The sequence below is a fragment of the Phalacrocorax aristotelis genome, chromosome 19 (genome assembly GCF_949628215.1).
Source record: "Phalacrocorax aristotelis chromosome 19, bGulAri2.1, whole genome shotgun sequence".
Taxonomy (NCBI): domain Eukaryota; kingdom Metazoa; phylum Chordata; class Aves; order Suliformes; family Phalacrocoracidae; genus Phalacrocorax; species Phalacrocorax aristotelis.
This window is the reverse complement of record NC_134294.1, coordinates 7,104,588-7,132,587: the sequence shown is the minus strand read 5'-3', so window position 1 is coordinate 7,132,587 and position 28,000 is coordinate 7,104,588. Positions and strand designations below refer to the sequence as shown.

The 28,000-nt window shown below is 41.4% G+C and overlaps 3 protein-coding genes across 11 annotated transcripts in view; 2 read left to right on the top strand and 1 right to left on the bottom strand.

The window, feature by feature from the left end:
* The window catches only part of NADK (NAD kinase), a 40,045-nt gene extending 30,332 nt beyond the window's left edge, over window positions 1-9,713 (top strand). The window contains exon 12 of the mRNA XM_075114316.1: window positions 9,586-9,713. Coding sequence (XP_074970417.1) covers window positions 9,586-9,625 — 40 coding nt within the window. The 3' untranslated portion in view covers window positions 9,626-9,713. The remainder of the gene's footprint in view (window positions 1-9,585) is intronic.
* Window positions 26-14,340, bottom strand: LOC142066628 (uncharacterized). 5 transcript variants are annotated; one of them, XR_012663749.1, is made up of 10 exons: window positions 14,232-14,340; window positions 13,953-14,025; window positions 12,911-13,064; window positions 9,560-9,705; window positions 7,782-7,958; window positions 6,889-7,002; window positions 3,797-3,883; window positions 1,327-1,474; window positions 722-863; window positions 26-351 (listed from the first exon to the last, which is right to left on the bottom strand). XR_012663749.1 is itself a non-coding variant. In XM_075114355.1 (9 exons), the coding sequence occupies exons 1-9, from the start codon at window positions 14,249-14,251 to the stop codon at window positions 832-834; spliced, it is 951 nt and encodes a 316-aa protein (XP_074970456.1). In that variant the 5' UTR covers window positions 14,252-14,340; the 3' UTR covers window positions 26-831. The 5 variants fall into 5 exon arrangements, 4 of the variants coding, with proteins under 4 accessions (XP_074970456.1, XP_074970457.1, XP_074970458.1 ...); XM_075114355.1 differs by having other exon boundaries at window positions 26-863; XM_075114356.1 differs by lacking the exon at window positions 14,232-14,340 and adding an exon at window positions 13,602-13,716 and having other exon boundaries at window positions 26-863.
* On the top strand, window positions 14,141-27,816 carry SLC35E2B (solute carrier family 35 member E2B). 5 transcript variants are annotated; one of them, XM_075114319.1, is made up of 9 exons: window positions 14,141-14,277; window positions 19,845-20,374; window positions 21,007-21,142; window positions 22,526-22,653; window positions 23,379-23,499; window positions 23,866-23,919; window positions 24,518-24,590; window positions 25,323-25,468; window positions 26,697-27,816. In XM_075114319.1, the coding sequence occupies exons 2-9, from the start codon at window positions 20,050-20,052 to the stop codon at window positions 26,941-26,943; spliced, it is 1,230 nt and encodes a 409-aa protein (XP_074970420.1). In that variant the 5' UTR covers window positions 14,141-14,277; window positions 19,845-20,049; the 3' UTR covers window positions 26,944-27,816. The 5 variants fall into 5 exon arrangements, with proteins under 5 accessions (XP_074970420.1, XP_074970418.1, XP_074970423.1 ...); XM_075114317.1 differs by lacking the exon at window positions 14,141-14,277 and adding an exon at window positions 14,453-14,612; XM_075114322.1 differs by lacking the exon at window positions 14,141-14,277 and adding an exon at window positions 14,477-14,612 and having other exon boundaries at window positions 26,965-27,052.
* Window positions 27,817-28,000: the final 184 nt, after the last annotated feature.

Below are 28,000 nucleotides of genomic sequence, written 5' to 3'. Positions count from 1 at the left end.
TGAGAAATAATGATCCATGCACAAACTGTGTTTATACTTTATTAAAAAATAGCCAGTAGCTGAAGGTTCCAGTCAACAAAATACCAAACTTTTTAATTACAATATTAAAGGCTTATTTTAACAGTCACCCTTGTGTATGGAATGGCACATCGGTTAGACACGCTACAGGAAGGCATGAGATTACATTGCTTAGTTTTCCTGTGTAGCTGGGTTTTAAATAAAAAATAAAATAAAGGAACTATTCTGAAGTCAGAGGAGGAACAAGAGCCCTAGCCGTTCTGTAGGGGCTACGCCATCACACAGCCGTAGTAGAAATCAGGGAATACAGCTGCCATCTTCGGGGCTTGACCTCTGTTCAGCAACAGATCTGAGTTAAGAAATGATGGTAGGGCAATCCACTTCTAGAGTCAGCAATAAAAGCCAGGTGTGCAAATTATTTTCATTACGTTTGTGTATATCCAGAAAAACAGCACATATGTTACCAACATTATCTACTCATATGCGTGTTGTGAACCTCCTGCAGTTACAAAGCAACGTCAGGAAAACCAGGAGTGAAAGATGCATTGTCCTGACAGCAAAACTCATTGGATTGAGAGGATTGCTGTTAATTTCCCGAGCACACTTCACTTTTTAAGCTAAGTTACCAGCTGCACTGCTATAGTTCCCTAGGACAATACAAACCAAGAAATGTAGAGATGTTTTTCTGAGCAACTTCCCGTACCTCTGTGAAACTGGCCCATTATCTTACATCCTGAATGCAATGACTTGATCAGAACTTCCCAGCTATGATTTCACTCTGTAAGAGCTGCAGACAGAACACAAGGCAGGTGCTCAGGAGTCGATCCTTCCATAGGAAGAAAACACTGTAGGAAGAAAGGAAGATCAGTCAACAGCAGTGCCTAGCAGCATTTATGTCCTTCAGGTAAAAGGAGGTTTGGGTAGTTTGAGATCAGTGGCTCTTTAGGTCCCTTTATTCTGTCTCTCTTGGTTATTACAGCATGACAAAGAAGAAAAACTACACATCATCTTGTATAGAGGAGATCTCTCCACACAGATCTGTTTTTCTGGATAGCAGCAATTCTTGCATAGGTTGGAAGCAACTTTGACTAATGTCAGTTTTCTTCAGGGACAGATCACACTCCATCCAAGTTTCTGAGCTTTGTCAGGCCAGTAAATTCTGAGGCTGCAGTAGTGCTTGATGTCATTAGGGACCTGCCTTTTATTGTGTCTATCCCAAACTATTTTCCTGGCTCGACAAGCTTATCTGTGACTGTGATACAGTAGGCTACAACCTTCATAGTTAGGTTAACCTTTTCAAGTACTTACTTCTTTCTCTCAGCCCTTGGCCAAAGCTGCGGTAGACGTGAATCAGTGCCCAAAACAAAACAGATTTTATTGCAACAGAAATGCAAGAGCCGGTAATGAAAGCGGCTTCCAGAGTGTAAGAATTCCCTTTGCCCCACTCCCTTATCACCTGCAGGGAAATGGAGACATACAGCAATCAACACCTAGTGCCACAAAACCCTGAAGACATAAAATGCAATCAACCATTATGTTTCTGGAAGAAGTCACTAGATAGTAACTGGGGTGGGGTGTGGGAACCTGATCACTTTTTAACAGTCTGACTTTCCTGATTCTGTGATTGCCCGGCTGCACACTGATGCTAGCTCAATGCATGGTACCTTCTGATCTCTGCATCATTAAAGGCATATGAAGACAGTACTGTGCCCAGATTGAAAAAGCAATTAAGCTGGAGATAAGGAAACCAGAATTCATCTTACATCTTAGTCTCTTTCCACTGTAAAATATAGAATGAAGTTATGTTCCCTGGCTGTCATTGTATGGTTACTGTCATGCACGTCTGGGGGCTGGCTTCATGATCCCATTTTCATTCATGGCTAGCCTGATTACTGCGCTTATCACATTAGTAATTGCCTAACCTGTGCTTTTTTGAGGGTTCTGACACAAAGAAAATGGCAACTTCTAATTAAAAGCAACAATATTTATATCCTGTAGCTATCTACTGTATTGAAGAAGGGTTGCTGCTCCCATGAACAAAGTATGATCAGGCGTGTTAGTACTAAGATGAAAGACCTCTGCAAAAATCCAGTACTGAAGGGAAGATACTAAGATCTCACAGTCCTCTTTTCCCCCTTCCTGCAGGTTTGAGTCACTGCCCCAGCAGGCCTAGTGATTATCAGGATGAGATTAAAGAAAGCACAGCTCCGACTACTTTGATTTGTAAACAAACTCAAGGGCGTGTACCATATCCCATATCGAGGCAGGTTATGGATGTCCTGGCCAATTTCAGTACAGTTAAGTTTAAGTTCTATCGGTTTGCCTGTTTACACTGCAGAGGGTGGTTAAGCAGCTGCTGTAGAGTCAATCCAGCAGCTTTTTCAGAGCTGAAGTAATTAACGGTAAGTGCAGGTTTTCTTTTTTCTTTTTCTCTCTTTCTCCCTTTTTCTCTCTTTCTCCCTTTTTCTCCCTTTTTCTCTCTTTCTCCCTTTTTCTCTCTTTCTCCCTTTTTCTCTCTTTCTCCCTTTTTCTCTCTTTCTCCCTTTTTCTCTCTTTCTCCCTTTTTCTCTCTTTCTCCCTTTTTCTCTCTTTCTCTGTCTTTTTCTCTCTTTCTCTGTCTTTTTCTCTCTTTCTCTGTCTTTTTCTCTCTTTCTCTGTCTTTTTCTCTCTTTTTCTTTCTTCTCTTTCTGTCTCTTTTTCTTTCTTTTTCTCTTTTTCTCTTTGTCTTTTTCTCTTTCAGGTAGTTGGATAAAAAGCGCTAAAAAGAATTGGTTTGGAGAACTGACTATATTACAGACCCCTCTTGCACAGAGTATTGCATTGCATGTCCATGCCCTCATTTGCTGGGCACTTGAGTGCTTACTGTTTCCATGCAAAAATGTAAGGAGGCCTAGCTGTTTCCAGGTTGTCATGTTACTCAGAATGTCAGAAGCCGCCACCTGCACTTTTCTTCCTAACTGCAACACAAGTATAGCTCCCAAAGACAGTGTGTGGTCCTTTTGTGCTTTGCCAGCAAATAACTGCACAAGCCTGATCTGACGGCGTACTTCAATAAATAGAACCCCAAGGACTTGGATGACAGCAGCCACTGGATTTTTATCAGGATCTGGAGACTATTTATATGAAGTATGAGAAACACTGGCTGCTATCAGCATTTGAGCCCTTCCCATGATGAACAATCCGCTTTGTCCTCCTCCTTCCTTACTTCCTTTCACACAAGTGTTAAGGGAGGTGCTGGGGTGCCCCAGAGATAAGTGCTGTATCACTATTCTAGTGCCAAAAAACCACTTAACACTGGAGTTTGTTGGGCCTGTGCTGTCTCTTGTTTTGGCTACATCAGGATCAACAGCTGGAGGTGCTGCCTAAGAAATTCTTTAAAATATAATGACTTGAGGTCCTGCAGATGGTCAAATCCTCTGGCACCACTTGAAATTTCTTGTGAAGGAGGGGAGGCATTTTTGAGGAGGTGTGTGCCTTGTACTGGAAGATTTTGTTGCATCTTTCCCTAATCATTCTGGACACTTTGCCAGTTGCAGAGACTTTGAGGGCCTTTCTCTCTAAGTAATCAGTTCAATAGCAATTTGATGTGGTTCCTGTCTTGAAATGTTCATCCTGAAGAGGTAGGACATGCCTGCTGCTCTCATTGATTCTAACAGGAGCTGCAACGAAAGGGGGGTGCTCAGGAATGAGGCACCATGTTTTGGCCCAAGGATCCAGTAATGAAGAGGAGGCCTCCAGCCTTGCTCCCCATTATCAAGCAGTAAGTTTGATGAATTACCGTGTAAAGCAGGTAGATGAGATAAGCTACTTCAGGTACATTCTGACACAGAAAAATCCACACTAGAGGTTTCAGTTCTTTTAAAATCTGTAAAATAAGATGAGACATATATAACTTGTTGCTATATACTCTATAAAAGCTACATATAGTTGACTTTTCAAAAGCATTTCAAGTGTTGAGTTCGCAGTTGTAACTTTGCTCTCCACTTGCCTTCCCTACCTGTGTTTTGTTAGCAGGAAATACGGTCTCCGTTTTCCACTGAGCTGGGCCAGGAGTGATGTTGGTCAAATCAGAACTGGTTGTTTCATGGGCACATCCTGACAGCTGTGTGTGATTTGAGCTATCTCGGCATCCTCTTGAGCTCTGCCTTCTTAGAGTAGAGCTCCCAGCTAGCTTAAATGGAGAAGCAGCTGACTCTTCTGAGTTGCATCTAAGCTGATGTCATTTTCCTTTGGGTACGCTCAGATTTTTCTCTAACAAATTAATGTTTTCATAGCTAACAGACTGAAAGTGCTCTGTGACTTTTTTCTCTACCTCTGTTTCTACTACAGAGACTTAAAGTCACTGAGAACTAAAATGTAGGAGCAGCAAGAGAATTTAACTGTCAGAAAAAACTTTCACAATTAACCTTGGGAGTTGGGAGAAAAGAAACGATGGGCTGCTTTTTCAGCAGGTAGCAACTTCCAGCAGTCCTGAACTGAAAGGGCAGGTCTGAGCAAACAAAGGAAAAACAGCTGAGTCACTGCACCAGTGCTATGATAAGATTTGATGCATCTGATCAACCACAGAATTCCTCCCAAACCAATACTGATCCTTCTGCAGTGGTCAGCATATGAACCTCTACAAAAGCACTAAGGGAACTGTCCCTCCCCTAAGGGAGTTTGGCTGTTCTCTGCTACCTCCACTATTGTCTCTGTTTTCTGTGATACTGGATAGTGCTCCTCTTAGGATAATACCAAAAGGGAAAGGAAAACAAAGGCTGAGAAACAAGAGGAGGGGGAAAGGGGAATTAGTAATTAACAGGAGAAAAGAGAAAAAATAAATAATGGAGATAGGTAAAATAAATCCTCTAAGTAAATAGGACTGCATGTGTGTAAGTGGAAGAAAAATAATGAATAATTCCCTTGTGAAATGGCATCTGCATCAACCCAGAAATTAGGGAGCAGGAGACTTCGCTGTGCTTCCAGGTACTGCGGTTACCAGAAAGGACTGCATATGAGGCGTTTCCAAGTTTTTCCTTCTATGTTTATACTTTCTGGTAGATTATGTATGTCTCCCCATCTTATGTAACAATGTCAGAGCAGGCGCAGTTTCTAGGAGCACCAAACAAGACAGCGATACATGCTTCTGTGCTCCTGCATCATCTGCCAGAAGCTGATTGTGAAAAACTTGTCTGAACAGGGTAAGGAAACAGATTTCCTATTGTCACTCCTCTGTCAAACTGTCTACGTGCTCTAGCCTAAGACAGAATCATTTTTACCTTGGATGCAAAGCTGCCAGACTCTCATGAAATGTACCCACCTTTTCTAAGTTGCCGTTGCCCTGCAGTGCTGCCAGTTACTGAAATACAGCACTACTATATTTTTTTTTCCATTAATTTTACATTTGCTATTTCTTAGTTAGACAAGAAGCTGTTAACTTCTTCCAGTAGAGAAGTCACTAATGTAGCTGACTGGGTAGAAAGTAGCCTTCAAGCAGTTCTAATGTAAACAGTTTTGAGCAAAGGGCAAGAATACATACTTATCCCCAGGACATGTACTACAACCAGTTGAACTATTAAGAAACATGTTTGCTATTGATGAAAGCATAAGCAATATCATGTATGTTAAGGCATGAGGCCACCTAACTGAAATGTCTCTTTCTTTTCTTAAAAGAAACAGTGCTTCTTTTAATGCCTAAGGGCAAATCAAAGAGAAGCAAAAGACTTGTGATCTGTGAGTGGCAACTGGTCAGATCAACTTTGTTTCTCATGGTGGGGGAAAAGTAGCTGAAAGGTTTACACTTTTAATCCTAGCAGGAAAACAAGACACGGTTCTCCTTGCTCCCTTCTTTCCACACCTGATACACTTCAGCTGGAAGCAAAGATCCAGTGCCTCACAAAGGTACGTAAGGAGCTCCTAGGAGGAAACCAAGCTACCATATCCCTATCTGCATTCCGAAGTGTCACACTCACAGTTAGTCCTGTCTCTGTTTTACCCTGCCGGGTAGCTGTTAGTGGCCACGACACTCCAAAGTCCAGGAGAAAGATGATTCTGTGCAACTATTCTCCTAAAGCTACTAAAGTATTTTAAAAGCACAGTGCTTGGTGCTACCTCCGTTTTCAGCAAGGAAGGCAATCAAACCACTTAGAAAGCTGTATTTCAGCTGTCAGGAATTTGTCTGAATTGCTAAAGCAAACACCCAAGGAGCCTGAAAAACCAACAAGCCCAAACCCCCTAAACTCCTTCCTGGCTATAAGAGACTCGCATATCTGATGCACTTTGGCCCTGATTCTGCAATCGTTCTTGGAACAGAGCTGTCAAGATTCCAGAGGAAGTTCAGTGTGACTGACATGAAGAACTACATTTCAAGTTCACAAATCCTTATGTTAACCTGAAAACTGTCACTCACCTTTAAAGAAGCTGTCCCAATAAAGGACCACTCATCTTTTTGGTGTGGTTTCCTAAGGATCTAAGGCCTATGCAGTCTCACTGTGCCTGTATATCAATCTTCGTAATAATTTGGAGGACTGCTGCCAGTTTCACCTAACTAAGAGGTAGAAATGTCGAAGATATTGTGATCCTATAGGTTTCACTGAAGTAGGTAATAAAAGACTGAGAACAATGTTCCTTAGAAAGGAATAACCATAGTGTGACATTGTTTCACCCTGTATGCTCAGTTGAGAGACACAGATTTGTAAGAAACCTGACCTCATTATTGTTGGTGCTCTTGTTTTCTGCTGGGATCCATTCTGGCTCCCTTCCACTTAGCAGTATTACACAGAATGGGATGGCTGTGACTTCCCAGCCTGTGATCACCGCTCAGGGTGACAACTTCTAGTCTCAGAAGTTGACTATTCTTGCTGTGGTGTTCACTGTTAGCTGAACACTTACTGCGATGATGCTAATGGTCACCTTCAGGCAGGCCCAAAGAATCCCTGTTGCTGAGATGATGTTATGTAGAAAAGTCATCTCATGCAGGCTTATCAGCAGAACACACAAGCAGAGCTGGAAAAGAAGAGGCAAAGATTTGGTAAAATTATTAGTTTGAGACCATATAGCCCACCAAAAAATATGTGACACAAATGCCCAGCAACAGTAAGTTGGGCACAGGTCTAAAGGCTAAATTTTTTCCTCAAAACCTGACAGACTACAAAACGGGACACAAGGACAGATATACTTCCCTGTATGCTCTACTAGCAACAACAAGGAACAGGGAAGGCAGTAAGATGTGCTCCAGATAAAGCATAAGGTAATACAGTAGTAAAGTAAGAATGAAGGGTAGCACGCGGAAGTACAAACTTTTTCTGAACAGATCTTGGGCTCACTTCACTTATCTGTAACTGCAGGTTGCTATCTCACCCTGATTGCCCTGCTACGTCAGGCTCCCCTCTCCCATCCCAGTATCGTTTTCTCAAACGTGGGAGGCAGCTAGGATGGCTGGAAAGGCTGAGATGTGCAGTGATCATCTTTATTTTAGGAGGCCATGATGGGTTGGAGCTTCTGGGTGCAATTGGTTTTCTGGACATTCTTCCCATAAATAAGACTCAGGTTTCCTTCTGGGCAGGACAATGATAAAATATATGTTGATTCATTTTCATGGATTTTAACTAAGCTTCCCTATAGCAAACACCTGGAGAGATGACCGTTGTTAAGCTAATCTTATCTAAAAGGTAAGATACAGGCAGGATTGCTCTACGAAGTTGATAGTTCAGCTCAGCTAGTCTAATTCTAAGATAGTCTCAATAGCAGGGAAAAAGGGAACCCAGGGGAAGAGAGTTCTATACCTGCGCCTGAAGATCAAAGGTCAACATGGAAAAACAGAGGTTCAGCATGAAGTATTGTGACTGTAGGCTTTCTAGAGCACCACCCACTCGAAAGGCCATCATGCTTTGACTCTGAATGAGGATGATGGCACAGATCACATCAAAGGAGCCAACCAAGAGGATCAGAATGAAGCGGGCCTGATGGAGAAGAGAAATAAGGATGTGACTGGCCATGCCAAAACAGGGACAGTCTCCAACCTTAAATCTTCTAGCTGGTGATAAAAGAATAAAGGAGTAAGGAGAACCAGGCTGCCTATTAATAGCATTTTAAATAGACAACGACTAAGGATGACAGTTTGCCACCCTGTTAAGTGGCAAAGATCAGGCCGTTATTTTTGCCACTTGTTGCAACTACTTGGTAATAACCGTAAACTCACGTTGGCTATTTTGGTTTACATTGCCCTCAAGGTAGCAGTTTCACAACTGTTAGGAGAAACATAACCTTTGAGCTCCCAGTAATATCATGAAACTTGTAGCAAGATTTTGCTTCAGGTTTTATCATACAGTTCAAAGAAACCGATTTCTTTGACAGAGATTGGCTCTAAGCCTCCTGTATGGCATAAACTGCTGATTTCAGTGGGGATGGTGGGTTATTCCGAATGCTGTACCTACTAAATTTCAGAAAACACTGGTTTTGTCTGGGTTGTATCCACAACTTTGCTGACATTCACACTAACTGTCTGCTGCTTTAAAGATGGCTGAAGTGGCAAAATGGCCATTATAATTACATTGATATGAGAATATTTATACTAGCATGCCTTATTTTGGCTCAGAAATTTTGCTCAGGTAGTAGGAGTTACAGTTATCCAAGTTACTTTTATAGCAGTATTAACACAAACGTGAGAAGGAGATTCCTTGCTCTGAAGCCATCCAAAAATTATTCTTCAAGAGATGGCAACCAAGCTAGGAAGATGCACCAAAGCAGAATTTGCCTATTCAATTTTCCATATCACCTGTACATTTAGTTAAATGTATTTATCTCAGCAGACTGGGTTGTTAGGGTCAATAAGAAATGGGCATCAAAGAGATGCAAATTACTTCAAGGTGTGCATCCCAGTCATCAGTGTATACATTAAATAAGAACCTCGAAGTAAAGCCTGGTGTAGAAGATGTACTGTTAAGGACTTACTTTTACTAGATAAATGTGTGACCACAAAAGGGAAGGACTTCTGAGAAGCATGGCAAACGGAAGTTTAACTAGAAATCTTAGGATCGCATAGAATGTAATCCTTGTATTATATTTTACTGTTAGAATGCAAACAAGATAATCAGGAATGGCAGCACCTCCCCTGTATCTTTTTGTTTCCTTGCAGCAGGTCACCATAACTCTTTTAAAAACACATTGCTGCGTTTATGGAGCAGCGGGGCTAATGCCTGTGTCCTTGCATATAGAGCTGAGATTCCAGTTCTGTTCATAGGCTACATTTATGTGACTTTAGGCCAGTCCTTTAATAGATGGGAAATCTGAAGTGAAGTAGGTAAAGTGAAGGATATCTTCTGCCATAATCCTGTGTGAGTAAAACACTTTGATACTTCTCTTACTTTCAGGTACCCAAAGAACAGGTCAGAGAAACAGATTTGCAATTGAGGAGGTGTACATTTTGTTATTCAATGGCAGGAATAATTCAGCCTGGTTTTTCTCTGTTAGTAGTCCCCTTATCAGAGACATCTTGCCTTTCTAAGATTTTCAAATCCAAGATGTGGAGAAAAGCAAACTTAATGAATGCCAGGAGACTAACCAGGAGTTTCGGCTTTTCCTCAGCAGAGAGAACTGTGAAGTTGACAATGGAACGAAACATCACTAGCAAGATGGAAAGAACAAAGACGATGAGCTCCTGGCGATTCTCCTGCAGGATTCCTCTAGTCACATAGTATACACAGAACACTGGGAAGGAGGAGGAGAGGTCAGTTACCAGGTGAACGCAGACTGCACATAGTGCAGTTTTTCCATGTGCTTGATCCAGATGACAGAATGGAAGTATCAGGGCCATCAGGCTCCTCAGTCAAGAGCGCACCTGTATTCTTACCAAGGAGCCTGAATCAGATATTTAAAATGAGTACTCTCCCCTGGGGTTTAGCATACGAGAAATGGAAGAATTTAAGATTTTTAAATTAGTTGTGAAGTGACATTTTGAAAATGGCAACATATTAGCTATTCAAATTAATTAATTGTGGTATGTTATTCTATTAACACTAAATCGAACACTACATTGAAGAGTATATTTGATTTAAATGAAGCATCACCACTTCTATTAAAGAACTGAAATTCCATGATCTTTCCAGTGAGAGTAATTCAGGTGACTGACAAGGAATTTACACATACCTCTACAGTATCGTTTGTGTGGTTCTGACCACTACAAATGGCTTGTGTATTGAATTGAACTGAGACGGGCTGGATTCCTAACGGTTTATTTTTGTTCTGGAAGTTCTGAAACACCCTGGAAACTGAAAAAAACTGGTTCGGGAAAGTTCTGAGTTCTGTTTTTATAAAATACATCAAACCCCCCCCACTCTTAACAGCACAGTTAGCCATCAATGTTGAACTCTACGCATCCGCTTTGACAAAGCTTGAATAAGGAAAAGGCTTTCCTTTCATAAAAACAGGAATCGGTGCTTTGTTCTTACATAGGGTGCTCCTACAAACACTAGTTAATTCTTACTGTAGACAAAGTAACAATAGATTTCTTTTTCCAGAGGGCTACTTCCTGGATTCCGCACATCAAATAATCTAGTTTTGCTAGGTTGGGACACGGGGACAGAGTGTCGGAGAAGTTTTCAAAGTAACATAATAACTCTCTAAACAAACCTTGTGAACAAACTTCCTTTTTCACTTTTATTAACAGTGAGAAAACTGGAAATGATTTTCAAATTACAAAGTGAATCATGCCATCTTTTTGCATGTTTATGACCTCAGGAAGAACTGAAAGATTTAAGACTGTATTTCCTTGTTTTGCAAATTCAGCTGCTAACTCAGAAGTGCAAATAATTTGAAAACAAACTTTTTTCTGAGCATTCAGATTCTTGCAGAAATAGCACATAGAATCACAGAATCATTAAGGTTGGAAAAGACCTCTAGGATCATCAAGTCCAACCGCCAACCCAACACTACCATGTCTCCTAAACCATGCCCTGAAGAGCCGCGTCTACACGTCTTTTAAATGCCCCCAGGGACGGTGACTCCCCCACCCTTCTGGGCAGCCCGTGCCAGTGCCTGAGCACTCTTGCAGTGAAGACATTTTTCCTAATATCCAACCTAAACCTCCCCTGACACAACCATTCCCTCTCGTCCTGTCACTGGTGACTTGGGAGCAGAGACCAACCTCCCCTCACTCCAGCCCCTCTCAGGCAGCTGCAGAGAGCGATAAGGTGTCCATCTGAAATAAAGGACATCCCCTTGTTTTTGGTAAGTGAACATTTTTCAAGAAATTAAATCCCAAACCCTCTTTAAAGTAAATACCTCCAGTGTTACCCAAGAGATTGTTACGGTTGGGGCATCTATTTTTCTTTAAAGAACTATTACCAGTTCTGTCAGTCTTTGTCTACCCTATAGAAAACATGTTTTTGGCACGTTTATGGAGGTTAGCTTACACATCTTAAAATCTCAGGGTAAGCCAGTAATAGCTCCTTGAATGAAGTTATCTTTACTGACCAATATGTTGAAAGAACTTTTGTTTACGTTAAAACTTTGAAGTAATATGTTAAAAATACACTGGTTTTCCCAATTTAAACCAGAGGTTTTGTGAGAGGCATGCAATTCTTCCTCTGCGTGTGCTGCAGCATGTAATACTAATTAGTATCAGCAGAAGGCAGGAGGGGAAAAATAGATTAGCAAGCATGCTTTCAACTTCCCCATTTATAACATCATGTGATTCATTTGGTTTATTATGAAGGTTCTTCGTTTTTCTCTGAAGCACAAAACAGTGGTTGCTAACAAAACAGTGTGACATTGCAGGCACCAATGGTCTGTTCTAACATTGCAATTTTTGTTGGTAGGCCGAGTCTTGTGTGAAAAGCTGCTAATCAAACCAGAGTTTTGGAATAAAAGTATTGTTTGTATGTGTCTAATTATAGAATCTGAACAGATCTATTGTCTTTGTTCCCTCTGGGTGAAAGCTGGAAAGCAACGACTGCTTATGATTAGCATGCTTCTCTCGTACACAAGGTGTTACACCCACAGAGTCTATTCTTTTCTACGTTCTTTTGGTGAGTGAGCCAACAGCTAAAACCTGCTAAAGCCTCTGCCTAAAGTACTTACAGCTGTATTTATTTTTATGTTAAGTTTCATTTCTATTCAATACAAATGGACCCAGGAATACGAACATAAGTTTCTACTGAGTATTTAAATTGGAAACATCCAAGGAAGTTCAGATTTTGCTTCCAGTGGGACAAAAAATATTAGCCAAAAAAAGAAAGCACTTTAAAAAACATGAGGTCCTTGTTTTCTTTTATTAAAATACTTCAGGTGATGCAACATTCCTGCAGGAACTTAACACTGAGACATGACTTAACATTTTCTTGTTTCAGATCAAACCGTGTATGTTTGGTTTCCTGTAATGTAAGAAGGTGCCTTGAAGCCAGCTACGACTCGGGTATAAGCACGGCTCATGTCAGGAGGTGTACGTTCTACGACAAGCCCTGGAGTGTGGACACCTCTGAATTCCCCAGCGTATTACGGCACAGACATTAAAACGGGAAACGGTAAGCGCTCTCTGGCATAGCGGAACATTCAGTCTATCTTACATAAAGTGGCAGCTGTCTGAAAGCACAATCATTGCCACATCTGCCTAATGAAACACCAGTAAGAAAGCTAATTATAGCAAAACTTCCTGAAACCTGAATATTTTTTCACACTGTTCATGCATGAATGTATTCTGGATGACACCACATCTGTTACTGATCCCTTCCTTAAAATACTACGGGAAAAAGCAACAGTGTCAAAAGCATCTAGCTTGTTAGTGCCAAACTAGCAGATGATTCTACATGTAACATACCAGGCCAAAAGGAGTAAAAAAAGAAGCTTCAGATGCTGCTTAATTACCACTTTGGGAAAAAATGTATTTGTTTTAAAGTACAAATGGCATGTTTCTTACCAACTCCAACTAACTGAATAAGAGAAATGGTGAAATCTTCCTCGGTTTGTTGAACGAGTGTCTCTATGGTTAGCCCTATGACACTTAGCAGAGACAAAATAGTGACACAGAAGTAGATCTTCACAGGAAATGATAGCTCTGACCAAGGTTTTATCTGTAAAGGAAGAAAATTTTTGAACACATAACGCAGTATAAACTCGTTGCTGGTTTTAAGAAACTCATTAAAACAAGTTGGCTAAATGACACAAGCGCAGGGTTTTCCCTGGAAAAAAGGAAGAGAAACTCTTTACAATTGAAGTGAAACTCCAAAACTGCTGAGGAAGGGAGAACTCCAACTTTATTTCATATTTAATCTCAGCCTAGATCTTTCTGGTTTATGTCTACAGACTGCCTTCTAGTTTTCTCAGTGCCTCACAAGGGCCAATTTCATCTTCTGAAATCGAGATTGCCAATGCCCACCTATACACCTATCAAAACATAGCGATTAACTTTTTCCCGGTACCTCGTATCGAGGTTTTTAGTTTTCGAAAATTGTAAAGAAAGGTTCACGCTTCCGAGCAACGTGCGGAGGATTTGAGCGGGAGATGGTTTTCCCTTCATCCCAGGCAGTCTGTACCAGAGAGAGCAAAAGCCGCTTCTCTGCGATGTTGGCAGTAAAGGGAAAAAGCAGCGCGCGGAGCTGGGGAGTCACCTGGAGGGAGGGCCGAGCCATGACACGGTGGCTGCAGCCCAGCTTCGGACTGCTGTGCTTTTAATACCCCTTCCTCGACAGTTCTGCACTGAGTTTTTGAAGGATTGCGTATCCGCTGTTTGAAAACGCGGTTTTATTTAAGCAAAACCAAACTGCTTGAAAACAACGTTGCGCTAGAGCGGCGGCGCCGGCCGAGCCGCGGCTGACAGCGCCGCCGCCGTGCGCTGACACGGTTTCAAGGGGAGCGGGGCACGATTCCCGTTTGCTCTCGCCTCCCCGGCCGCTTGCTCCGGGGTGGCGGCAGGGACGGGCCGGCGCACAGCCCTCCCCGGGGTCGGCGGGGGTACTCACGGGGCCGCAGGGCGTGGGGATGAGCTGCCGGTGCCGCGGGGTGAGGTTCGGCAGGGCGGGGGCTGCGGCGCGGCTGGAGGGGGAAGAGAAGGGGATGCGGTCACGGGCGCCATCCCGCCGCCGGCAGTGACGCCATCCTGCGCGGACGGGCCGTACCAAGCAGCGGCGGGCGCGGGGGGTCGGGCGTGGGGCAGGAGGCGAGGGAGAGCGGAGAGCCGCCGCTCCCCCTCCCTTCCTCCCTCCCCGACGGGGCGAAGCGCGGCGAGGCCCCACCGGTACCTGTCGTCGGTGCCCTCCATGGCCGCTTCGGCGCCGCCCCCCTCCGGTAACGGGACCTACATGGCTGCAGCGCCCGCGCTTCCGGGGCAGGCGCTACGTGAGGGCCCGTCACTTCCCCGGCCCAGGCGGGAAGCGCTGCCGGAGGGCGGCCGGAGGGAGGGACGGCCGGAGGGAGGGAGGGCCGCGGCCCCGCCTCAGGGGCTCCCCGTGCCCGGCCCGGCTGCCGAGCGGCCGCCCTTCTCCCCGGGCGGAGGGGCCCGCTCGGACGCCGCCACAGCGGAGGGCGGCCCGGTGGATGCCGCCTGGTTCGATGGAGGGGCCGGCCTCGAGCGCAGCGCCTGGCGGGGCTCTGGCCGCCTGTCACCCCGAGCTGCGGCCCCTGTAACCCCCTTTTCCTTTGTTTTTCCTTTTTTGTTTTCTTTTTCCCCTCATAAAACCACCTCCCGTTGCCCGCCTGCCGTGACAAAGGGGCGCAAGGCCCTCGGCGGAGGCGCCCCAGTCCCCGGGCTTGCCCCGGCTCCCGGGGCCGGCCCTGCCCGTCCAGCCCCCGCAGCCGCTCCCCGGGCTGACCGCCGGCTACCGGGAGCGGAGCTGCAGCGGCCGGGCTCTGCCGGTGCGGGGGAAGAGGCAAAGCCCGCTGCCTGAGGGCGCTCCGCGTCGGTGCCGGCTGAGGCGCGGCGGGAGGAGGCCGTGCTTCCTCCCGCTCTGCCCTGCTGCGACGGCGGAGCGCCCTGCGAAGGGCCTTGGGCCGAAAGCCGGGTCAAAAAGGCCGTGGTACAGCGCAGCTCCCTCGGCGGGCAGGGGGAGAAGGCAGCTCCCAATACGCGGCTCTTCCCGTGTTTGGGATGCCCGGTCAGCTCCGGGATGCTGCGGGGCATGCGGAAACACCTGCCTGGCAGCTGGCTCTGAGAGAGAGGAGGGAAGGATTTGGGAGTGGGTGACTAGAAAAACAGCTGAAGTGCAGGAAAGTACTAAACTGTTTCAATCTTTTAGCACCTTCCTCGCTGTATGGGAGATATTAAGCTTTGCGGTTGTGTTTATAGTCTGTGTTTATAAACATCTTGGATGCTGTCCTCATTTAATGAGCCTGTGTTAGTATGTACGGCTTTCTTGGGATGCTGGCTTCTGTGCGTTCGTCCTGTTGGGAGCGATGTTTGGGTGACCTGTGCTGCACGGTAGTAGATGAAGATACGCACCCCAAGCCTCTTTTTTCCAGTTGCAGATTAGCCTTAGTTTCTCTAATATTCGCAACATTTTTGAGCGTTTATTTTTTTGTGTGAGGTGTAAAGCTGACTTTATATGTAGAGTTCTTTGTGGATATCTGTCTTTATATATAGGTACTATCAAGTGGTCAGAAAAACTGTCGGAATGGCTTTTTGTCTTTGCCGTTAGATGGTGGTTGTTCCAAAGGCTAGAGCACTTCCAGTCTTAGACAAATAAATGCAGTAAGAAACTGTGGGTGTCATACATGTAGTGGTGATTGTCAGACTCTGCTTAGCTGTTTAAGAAATAATTAGATCTTCTGACCCAACAGTATCAGTTTTGAGGTGAGCTGCATCACAGAAGAATTTCATATTAGATTTCTTGGAGTACCTGATAGATGCTTGCCAGTGAATATATTTCAACCATAAAAAATACTTAGTATGCTCAGTGGGAGAATCATGAAGGACCTTGTGCATAACCAGGGTTGCAGTAGATAGTTAAGAACCACAGGATCTGTGGTGCTGGAAATGCTAAGGTTTATTTTCAAGAGAAATCATATCTTGTTGTAGTAGATGTAATTTTAAAAAGATTTCCTCTTTCAAGTGACTGATTTGTTGCTTGTTGCTGTATGTTTTATCTTTAAATAATTTTATTTTTCAGTTCTAAGGAAAGACTCTGGTTATATTGAACTCTGGCTATACTGTTGGCTTTTTTATTTTTGACAGTTTCCTAAAAATTAGGGATAAAACTGTAGTTTCTCAAGAAAAGAAAGTTTAAGTGAGTACTGTTAATGAGGATTTTTGACATGTGTCAGGGATAATCTCATCGACAGAATTTAACACCTGAGTTGGTTTTATCTCTTGCCTTTTCAGGTTATTTTATCAAATATGTCTGTGAAAGAACTTTACGTTCACTTTCAAAGAAGATGGCTAGGTGGTGTTAGCGTTGGGTGAAGACAGCTCATCTGGCTGCCCTTATCTAATCTGCAGCTGTCGCAGAAAATATCAGTGAAGGCCGAGGTGTGGCGGATGTGTCTGGGCCCTGTTACAGCCTTGTCAAGCGCTTACAACTGGATTTTCACCTGCTGCTTTGCCCCTCGCATCTCTGCAGTTCTGGAGGAAGGGGGATGTGACACATACCTCCCCTTTGCTGGAGAAGGAAAACTGATTTTGCTTGCTTTAAATTGCGTTAGAAAATTGTACTGCTGTCACACTTCATTGGAGGTCAATTTCTTGTTTTTTGTTTTTTTTTTTTTCTTTCTTATTCACTTCAGTGTGGAATGTTATAGTCTCCTTGCAAAACGTTTTCTCATGGAAGATCTAATGCAAAGATGCAGTGTGTGTGTTCTTGTTAACTTGGGTGGCTTCTGCATTTTAATTTTTGCTGAACTTGGTGTTTCTTCCAAGACCTGTAGAAAACAATCCACGTAGATGTACTGCTGTTACAGTGATGAGGTTAAGCTGTACTGGTGAGAATTAAGCGTAGATGATATATACTAGTCCTGGTGAGGATTAAGAGCGACCTTTCCCCTGCAGCCTTACATTTCAGGGGGGAGCAGTTTCCCTGGTTTGATCTACCACATGTCCACAAAAACATTTGTTGTAGTTGCAGTGAGCGAAGGGGGTGCTGTTTATTTCAGGTGCGAGCTGGTGCTAGTTCAAAATGCCCACTAACCTGTGACACCGTTTCCACAAAAGCACTGTACAGATAGCTGTCATTTCTATATATTCATGCAGGCTGCCTGGCAGCAAAATGATGTTTATTCCCATGGAGGCCACTTGCACACAATAGAAAATTGTGTAAGCAATTTAGTAATCGAACCTAGTGTGACTACCCTGTTAAAAACCTGAGGGGAGAGTAATTTTTTTTTTTTAATTAAAACTAGATACTTAAAAGCACAAGCAGATAATGTCCTCACTTATTTTCTTCACACTCAAGTCTTCTGAGAAAAGTTTTTTTCCTGCTCCTCTTTAGGTTTGGAATGAATGTACTTCTAATTAAATTTTGAACTGCTCTGAGTAGAAAGGGAGTTTGAATACAGTGGTCTTATGAATATGACATCTTAAAGCCTAAGAAATTGGGGAGTCATTGAATTAGTAATTATTTCTTTTAAGTAGGAATTTGAGACTCTTAAAGCTTATATTCCGTATTTTTTCCACCTTCAACATTTTTATTGCTAATGTAGTTAAAAGTTGGAGGAAATAAAAGGAAGAGTGTAAAATGTACTGCCTGCTCTTTGTTCTTGTGAGCTGGAAGATTGAATGTTTGTGTGCGATCCAAGAGAAACAGCCTGCCAACCACTGCCACGTTTTCATCTATTGGTAAACATCAGCTGCTGGTTGGTCTTGAGGGAGGAAGACTGAATTAGTTCCAGATGGAGAACTCTTTCAGCCCACTTAAGACTTTCCAGTTGATTTAAGAGAGCAGGTCAGTAATTTAGGGGAGTAGTTTTGTTCTTATTTGCTGTTCTGATTCCTGCCATATGTGGAATGAGCGATATCAAATATGATATCGCAGTGCTGCTGAGGGTGGGAGTTCCGTTGTGCTTATCTGCTTTTGTTTTTAATCAAGTGATATAAACAGAAAATCTGTTAACAAAGTTCTGATAACTAATGGTTTTGAATGTAGAGGGGTATATTTTTAAGACCTGAAAAAGGAGGAGTCATCAAGAATCGTGTTTCTTAACAAATTTCCTTAAGGAATGCATATCTTCATTCAAATTGGCTAGTTTTGTCTTAAACTGGGTTAACACAAGTATGTGGTTTAACGCAATTGTGTCAGAGGGTCCTGTACCCCGGTGTGCTGCTAGCATGGTTTCCTAGTAAAATGGAAAGAGATAAGGGGATAGGGATGGAAACCTTCTGTGCGTGGCTGTGGTAACAGGAACAGAGAACATGAGGAATGGAAAATTTCCGTGTAAACTAGCTGCTCTTTAGGATATGGAGACTGACAGGATATATTTAACTCTTAGTACCTCTTTATGGTTTATTTTGAGATGCCACATTGGACATTAAAAAAGCATGAAGAAAATACAGTATCCTGTTCACATGCTAACAAAATCTTGGCAGGAGCAGTAGCTCTTGTTACAACTCTTGTATTTTTGCTTGCCATTGATTATTTCTTGTGCTGCCATTGCTTGATGCTCTGTAGTATTGGCATCTCATTTCAGACAGCTTTTCCAAGATGTCTAGTGATGAACTTCCCTGTCAAGAATTACTCTTTAATGTATAAGGTCCATCATCTTGTCTATCCAGCAAATGTGCTTCCGGAGAAAAGTTTTAAAAATTTAATTTCTCCTGGTTTTTGTTTGTTGAGGAGCAAAAGAGGTCTTGTCTGTCATTTCATTCTCTTCTGATTAACCCTATTTTTTGCTCCTACAACACAGATTGCAACATAGAAAGCAATAAATCCTATAGTGTGTTCGAATGTTGTAGATAAGCTGCTCAGGTGCAATTTATTTCTTTCTTAATTCAGACTTTGAATCTGTTAGGGTTATGATGCTAACGAACATTACATGACTTGATAAGAATAAAGGTCACTGTTTTTGATATTCTCTGTACTCTTCTGCTGTAACTTGCCACATTTCATGTAATTGGTAAAGGGAGAAAGCTCCAGCTGTGAACTGTTTAATGCCTTTTTCTGTCAGATCTTTTAAAAAGACTTTTAAGAATTATTGCAAGTACTAATACCAAATAGCAAGCTAGAACAGTGCTGCAATGGCAAAATAAGTAATGCTGTGTTATTTACAAGTAATTAAATAGAGAACAAGTCTTTTCAGAAAGCTCTTGGACTTATTTTCGTACCTTCATAGAATCACAGAATCATTAAGGTTGGAAAAGACCTCTGGGATCATAGAGTACAACGGTTTGTTCACCTAGATCTCACAGTTACCAGGGTAATTGTGTTTATGATTACTGGAAGTTATAGTCCTTGATTATTAATTGCTTATTATTTTGACTAGAGGTGATAACAGGTAAAGTAGTACTAAGGGTATAGGCTCCTGCCCAGATATTCTGGGTTGTGAAGATTTTTCTGTGGAGTGGTTAAAAGAAGACCTTAGATGGAGATCAAAGAAACTGTAGAATCTTGAAGAGGAATTAATTATAATGGAAAAGGCTGTGTTGATGTGCTTTAGAAGAGAAGTAACTTAAAAACACATGAAGTCTTTTGTGTATATGTGTGCTAGTTTAGAATTAAATCTCCCTCAGATAAGTTCTTAGTGCTTAATCTTGGTATCATTATGGTAGGAGTGCAAAATCCAGTTCGAAAGACAAGCTACGGAAGTCCTTTTTATCTTTCATGAACTGCAGGTGAAATGTGGTATCTTTGCTGCGTTAGGGGTTTGAAATGTCATTACATTCAAAGCTACATGCTTTTTTCTTCCTTTCTCCTTTTTTTTTTCATTCTTAGGCAGAAAAAAATGGAATAGACCACATGAAGAAGCATGTGAAGCTTATTTTTATGCAAGATGTTATTTGGAGGACCAAGTACACTTTTTCAGGCCATGGGAGATGAAAAACTAATCACATGATATTTTTGTTCCATCGAAGTGCTGTTCTGTGCTAAGTCAATGTTGGTTTGTATTAAGGACAAAGATTAATTTCTTAATGTCAGCATGTTGACTGTGACAAGTGCTCAGACGCCGGAGGAACCTAATCCTCCCCCCCTTGAAGAAAAGCCAAAGCCAAAATCACTATTTCATTTGGGTTCGCTCTTTGCGAACAGGAGTGAAAAATTTGTAATTGCTAGGAGTGATAGTGTCCCAGAGGAGAACGTTCTGAAAATAACTATCACGGAGACTACAGTCATTGAGTCGGACTTGGGCATCTGGAATTCTCATGCTCTCATCTACCTCACTTTGTGGTTTTTCTTCAGCTTTTGCACTCTTTTTCTTAACAAATACATTCTTTCATTACTGGAAGGAGAGCCCAGCATGCTAGGTAACCCTACCGTTCTTTTACACTTTAACTCCAGTAAGATATTTGACAATACCAGATCCTCCTCTATAAAGTTGAGGGACAAAATGGTTCAACTGAAGTGAAAAAGACATAATTAGGAGACGTGGGGATGGATCTTGGGGCTGGGAGCTCATGAGTTGTGATCTCGGCCTGTAAAAGGGCTTCTGACACTGTCCTTTCCTCCACTTGCTGAAAGATGGTATGAAACTTTGCTCATAGAGGAGCTGTACAATGCTGTTTGAGAACTAAGCTAAAAAGAAAAATGTGATTTTGTTTTTTGTGTTGGAGGGTAGTGTGAGTTTTAAATAAAATTGAGTCAGTTGTTGATAGTCTCCAGAGTTGTTAATCTTCACTTGTTTGCCTGTAGAAGGGCGTTTCATCTGTAAACAGGATTTTGTAGGTGTATACCACCTTTGTTTATTCTGTTGCCTTGCTGGTAGATGCAGAAGTAAAGGGCTTCTGTGAGAATTCATAAAAACTAGACAGTAATTATCATGTTTCTTAACTGCTAAAAGTCCTACACATAAGTTTGTCTAAGAAATTTTCTTGCATTGCTTGATTTGTCATGTTCCCATCATCTTCTGATTTTTTTTTTTTCTCTCATCTTTCTTTAGGTGCTGTTCAAATGCTTTCAACCACCTTCATTGGCTGTATAAAAATGTTTGTTCCATGCTGCTTGTATCAACACAAAACACGCATCTCTTATCCACCCAATTTCATCATGATAATGCTGTTTGTTGGATTAATGAGGTAAATAGTTAAATATTTCCTAGAGATGTCTCTGGTTGCTTCATTGCGTTCTTCCAAATGGAAGCTATATTTTCATGGCTCTCCTCCTTTTCATTGTTGAGTGGAAGGCGTTTGGAGTTTTCACCGTTCCCCCCAAAATAATGACAGGATAATTTTATTTTTAGTTCCTATGGCTAAATGTTATGTTTCTTTTTCCAGATATTGGGTTTTTGGATAGCTTGGCTTCCCATCACATTTAGCTTCTTTCAGAACATACTTCTCTTTCCATTTACTTCCTCTTTTCAGGCCAATGTTTTAGTGTACGAGTATTTATGATGATGTTGCTTTGTTCCCTCACCTTTTTCCAGCGATTTACCTCAAAAGTGATACAGGCTGTTAATATTTATCTTTTTAAAAGTAAGCGTTTGCTGTGTGCTGGGATAGTATCAGTCTGTGGTTTAGAATCATGGCATCACAGAATCATTAAGGTTGGAAAAGACCTCTAGGATCATCAAGTCCAACCATCAACCCAACACTACCGTGTCTCCTTAACCATGCCCTGAACTGCTGCGTCTACACGTCTTTAAATACCTCCAGGGATGGTGATGAACCACCCTTCTGGGCAGCCCGTTCCAGTGCCTGACCACCCTTTCAGTGAAGAAATCGTTCCTAATATCCAATCTAAACCTCCCCTGATGCAGCTGGAAGCCATTTCCTCTCCTTTAGGAAAGAGTAAGAACGTACGATTTCATTTCCTGTACACTGCAAAAGTGATAAAGGATAACAAGATTCCAGTTAATTCAGAGTAGCTTTATCACAATTAATCTGCCACCCTGTTGTTTAATTTCATGGCTTAAAGTATCGTAAATGTGTAGTGTACCTAATTCACACCAAAGGTGGATAACTGCAAATAAACGGTAATTCACCAAGGAAATTTTATCATCAGCAGAATTGTACTAACTTTTTCGGCCGAGCCTATTGAAAACTTCAGCTTAGAACACTGTCACCTGAAGCTTGGTTAGAGCTTATTAAAAAGTAAACTTTGTTTTCTGGAAGTCCACTGTGCATCCAAACAAATTGCACAGTTGCCCAAGGGTGCCTTCACTTGTGCTAAATAAATAATAACGTTTAAGCCAAAGCAGAAAGAAATGGGTCTGACACATTCCACCTCGCAGGTGCTGTGGAGTAGAAGTGTGCAGCGGATCAGTTACTGCAGCTCAGTCAAGCTGCCACGGTTTGGTTACTTTATTGCCAGCTACACCTCTCCATATACTTGGTTACTGCAGCTCAAATTTATAAACCTAGGGAAGTTATAATGCCATTCTTTTTACGCCAAAAGTCTAAGAGTAGACAAGCTCTTAAAGCATTATTTTCTGTTTAATTTCATGTGTTCTTCCATTACAGATTTGCCACAGTAGTCTTGGGTCTTGTGAGCTTGAAAAATGTGGCAGTTTCATTTGCAGAAACTGTTAAAAGCTCTGCACCTATTTTTACTGTTATCATGTCTCGGATGATATTAGGAGAATACACTGGTAAGTACTTTGCTGTTGAAATGAGATTTTTTTGTGTGTGTGTATAATACTGTCACGTAGCTGGCCATGGATGAGGAGATTCCACTGAAATATATAAATGCAGTTGGAAGAACCATTCTGTTTGAATGCAATAAGTAGAGTATATATAAAGTAAAAAAGGATTTATTTTAATGCAGCTGTGTGAGGGCATTGCTGCTCTGGAGTTACCTTTCTGTCAAGAAAATATTACTGCAGCCTTAAATAACTGAAGTTTGGTGTGTTCCGTCTTATAGGGACAGCTTGCTGCTCAGAATTGAAAATTCTTCAATTTCTTCACTGTGTTCACTCTCTGATTTAAAAACAAACAAAAACAAAACAAAAAAATAAAACAAAACAAAAAAAACACCAAAAACAAAACCAAAGAAACACACAACAAAAAAACCCCAAACACCTGGCTTACAGTATAATGTCTTCCAGTCCAGTATAATTCCTTTGTGATTCCACTTGCAATTGCGTTCTATTTGCTTGAAGAGATTTTGCTTGTTACCAGCTATAAGTCACAGGAGTAATACAGAAGCCACGTATAGGTTGCTTTGTAATGCAAAATGGCAAAAGGCTGAAATAAGTCTTTCAACTAAAGAAGTTAAGGTGGAAATCAAGCTTTCAAAAAACTCTACTTCCAATTACATGTGTATCAGATAATACAGTAATTAAACTCAGACTTAAATTTTTCTTCTCATTTGTAGGATTGCTGGTTAATCTCTCTCTCATTCCTGTTATGGGTGGGCTAGCTCTATGTACAGCTACTGAAATCAGCTTCAACATTCTGGGTTTCTCGGCAGCTTTATCTACTAACATCATGGACTGGTGAGGCATAATGATAGTTGTGCGCGGAATAAAGGAATTTTGTTTCTTGGTAGACTGAAGAAAGCTGTTGCCTGTAGTTATTTTTGTACACTACATTTAAAGGTCGGTATTTAAAATTTATTTTTATCAAAGGTACAGTTTCTCTGTCATACCTGCTAGCATTCATGAGATTAAAAAATAGTACAACTCCTTAGTTTAAAGGAGTTAGACCAAACTCCTTTCTGTAGTTGCATGTGTAGAATGTGAAATGTGTAGAATACATATATACTTCTTTAAGGGAAACAACTGTCTTTCTCAGGGATTGATTTGTTTGTGATGAATAAAACACAGATAAATTGTTTGTGTTTTTTTTTTTTTTTCCTCCAGTTTGCAAAATGTCTTTTCCAAAAAACTACTCAGTGGAGATAAATACAGATTTTCGTAAGTATTAAAAATATTTCAGGTTTGGTTACAGATAGACTTTGGGCCACATAAGGAAACCACCTATTTATGATTATATTGCACCAAGAATTTTTTTTTTATCTCAGACTGTTCACAGAGAGCTTTAATGTAAGTAATTTTATCAGGGAAAGAAAACTACGCTCAGATCCCACTGTGATAGGTCAGAGTCTCACAGTCGGCTAAAAGTCTCAGCATATCCAGAAATAAGTCTTTATTCTGCAATCATAAAGCAGCCCTTACCATTAGTAGGCACGCAGAAACAAACTTTAGGACTCACTCAATGTTTTAACTATGAAACATGAGCCTGGAGCAAAATCTTGTGGTAAAATACATACCAACAGCTATACATGTTATATAGGTATATTTTACCACAAGATGAGATGCTAGTTTCGATCTTGAAAACCAACACAAAAAGCAAACCACTATCTTTGCAAGAGATTGCTGAATTTGTTGTCTCCAAAGCTTGGTAGGTGGCTTTTAGTCTTTTTGATATCTGTAAATCCAATTATGATGCAGCTTTCTTCAGCTCTAAGAGGAAGCTTTTAATAATTTTAATCAAATTTTTTCTCCTTTGTAGAGCCCCAGAGCTTCAGTTCTACACAAGTGCTGCTGCAGTAGTTATGCTTATTCCAGCTTGGATATTTTTCATGGTAATTTGAATTCACTAACACTGATTTATGTTTTCTTTTTGACTTGTGAACAGAATGTGCAACTAAGGTTAATCTTAATTTTTACTTTTCTTCCCATTTTTTTTAAATTGCCCTGAAATGCATTTCATCATGTGTTTGCAAGAGAGAAAAGAGGTAAAAGAGAGGAAGGGGGGAGGTAAAAGAGACAAATTTTTTCAAGAAATAATTTAATATAGACATGAGTTGACAAGTGGGCCAGAAAGCCTGAGTTCACTTAAGGATTTTTGAGATCATGTCATATTCTTGTTTAAGGGCATTTAAAGATTTAGATAATGACTTGAAAACCAAACTTTATATATTTATCGACTTTTTGCTGATATTCACATGGCATACAGGAATATTAACTCTCTGAAAGCAAAACTGAGCTGAAGGAAGTATAATGTAGCAGGTTAAATATGTATCCTTCATATTCCGGCATTTCATTGCCATGCATCAGTGTTCAGAAGCGAGAATATCTCACAGGCAGGCTGAACGCACTGGAAAGTTCAGTCAGATGAGAGCTGTTCCTCGAATATATTCTTTTGGGGGGAAGATTTGTAGGCTCTAAATGGCTGGTATATTCTAGGTTTGGTTTTGTTGTTTTGCTGAAGTTTTACATGTAAAACTGTATCTGCTTATGAGGTGGGTGGAAAATCACTCGTACATTTGTTTATAAACTGAACTCTTAAAGTCCTCTTTGTTGTTGTTGTTCAGGATGTTCCTGTGATTGGGAAAAGTGGGAGGAGCTTCAGCTACAACCAAGATGTTGTGGTACTTCTCTTAATAGATGGAGTCTTGTTCCACCTACAAAGTGTGACAGCCTATGCCTTGATGGGAAAAATTTCTCCTGTGACTTTCAGGTAAAACTGTATTTTCATGTCGAGAACACTACTTTATTTTCTTTTTTTTCTTGCTCAGTATTTCTGCTTGAGAACTAGTCAGTAAAAGGGATTGTGCAAAGAGATAAATAATGTAAACGCATAAATGCATCAAATCAAGCAGAAAACTTTTCACATCTGGATCACCAAAACTTTGTGGTTTGTTCCCTTGCTGTGTGAGGAGAGCAGCATTTGAGCCATGCTGTTGAGCTTGTGCAACTCACTCACTTACTCACTTACTCAAGTGAGCTTGTGCTCACTTACTAGCAGAGGGGTGTTGTACTGGGGTTTAAGAGCCATTCCTTAAAGCTGGTTAATGAGACTGAACAGATTCACTGAAACCCTAGATCCAGCGTTTAAGCTGCCGTTTGCTTCAGTGATAAGGCCATACCTCTATACATCTCGGTGCAGTACAGAACATGACCAGTCAGCTCGGCATTCCTTTTTTCTGAAGCATGACACCAGCACGTCAACTGTATTTGTTGACTTATATGTGTTCTCTAAAGACAGCTTCCACCTACATTATCAGTTATCGGTGGCTTTATTAGGCTGTTACACAATTCTGATTCGATAATCGGTCATTTGTATGAAGAGCCCTAGTGCCTGTGGGGTAATCCTGGTCCTAAACTCTGAAGGCTTCTGCTGTCGTACACTTTCACGTGCCCCTGCTACAGCCTTGTGACAATTCACTGTTACCCACATGCTGATTCTGAAGTTGTTAGTCTTCTCTGTATAACAGGATGTAAAAGTGTATATTTGTATTTATGTGTATACAGAACTTCTTAACTACTTGTTATAATGTTACTGGTACGATTTAGTTATCGATTCTTTTCAGGTTATAATGCTGTATTACCTGAACAGTAGCAGCAGACTTGCAAATCATAGTTATGATGCTAGTGTTCTCTTAGCACCGTCTAGATGCCTCTGTTAGCTAGGAATGAATTGCTAACGCTGTACTGCATACTTAAAAGCAAAGAAAAAACCAGAGGTGAATTGTTCGTACTAGCTCTAAGATTGAGATGAGTGTAAAGATATGAGTGCTGATATACAAGCAGCTTGATTATAGGATTAGCTTGAGGGGGAGAAGTGGAATCTGAGTTGGTGTTTAAAAAGCAAGCAGAACAAAGAGAGGTCCTGCTACACTGAAGCATGGTTCTGTGTGGGGTACGAGAAAGCTTCCTTTGGCCTTAATTTTTATATTCCTTTCCAGTGTTGCTAGTACCGTGAAGCATGCGCTGTCAATCTGGCTAAGTATTATTGTGTTTGGTAACAAAATCACAAGCCTCTCGGCCATTGGGACTGTTCTAGTGACAATTGGAGTTCTTCTATATAACAAGGCAAAGCAGCATCAGCAAGAGACTATACACAGCCTGGCAGCTGCCGCCCCGCAGTCCGCAGAAAGTACAACTGAAGATACTGAGCCACTAGTTCCCAAGGATTTGGAACCGTATGATTAATATGGCCATTTATTCTTCCAGCCTCATGTAACTCAAAGGAACTCTTCCTGAAAGTGGTTGTTTCTTCAACTGTTGATGCTGATTTGGTTCCTTTGAGTTCATGGCAGGTCAAGCCTGGGACTTGAAGCAGAGAGAAAACAACAGGAAGAATCCAGTAACCCTTGATTTAATGAGAAACTGATGTACCAGAGGACCTAGTGTCATACAATGTGGTAAACGTGGGCTTTATTGTCTTTCCTTGACTGCAAATAACATACAAGCGTATACTAGAGAAGGACCTTCAGTGTCTCACGGGAAAACAGTTTTTCTCCCTACCCATCAAACTAATGTGAATACAGTGACGGGTCCATGATTTCTGCTTGCTTGCAGTGGAATGAAATTGGTGCGTAACTGAAATTCCTAATTGTTTGTTGCTCTGCGCTGCCGGCGTCCTCCATTGTTTGTGTGCGTTGTAGAGCTGGACGAAGGAACCCCCTCCTTCCCCAACAAATTACTTACTTTGGTATATGGTTAGTTGAAGTGAACTGTGGAAATGAGTCCGTGCCCCAAAGCAGCGATGAGCAGCTATTTCTGACTACAAAGCTAGGAATGAAAAGTGATGTTTTCTACTGAATTTTAACATGGAAATACTGCATCCTGGTTGTGTATTGACAATATTGAAATGCAAGTATACACACACAGACATGCACTGTATCAATCGAGTGTTGAATTAAATATTTGCAGTTGCTTAGAGGTAAAAAAAACACTGAAAGATTTTGGTGAGAAAGGAAGCAGGTTCTCTATATTTCTGTAAGAAACCATTTTAATATTTTAATTTCTTGCATTTTATTATATATTTCTGTTACAAGAAATAAATCGGGTTTTTTAATTATTTCTAAGAGTGCAACAAAATACTGCCTTTTAGAAACTCAGGGTTATAATTCTGACCTATGTGCAAAGTATTTCTATCATTTCTGGTTATGTAAAGAATCTCAGAGGTACCTGTGACAGAGACGGAAGAGAGATCACTAAAGGGAAGAATATGAATCATAAGCTGAGGAGGCTTATCTTTATTTCT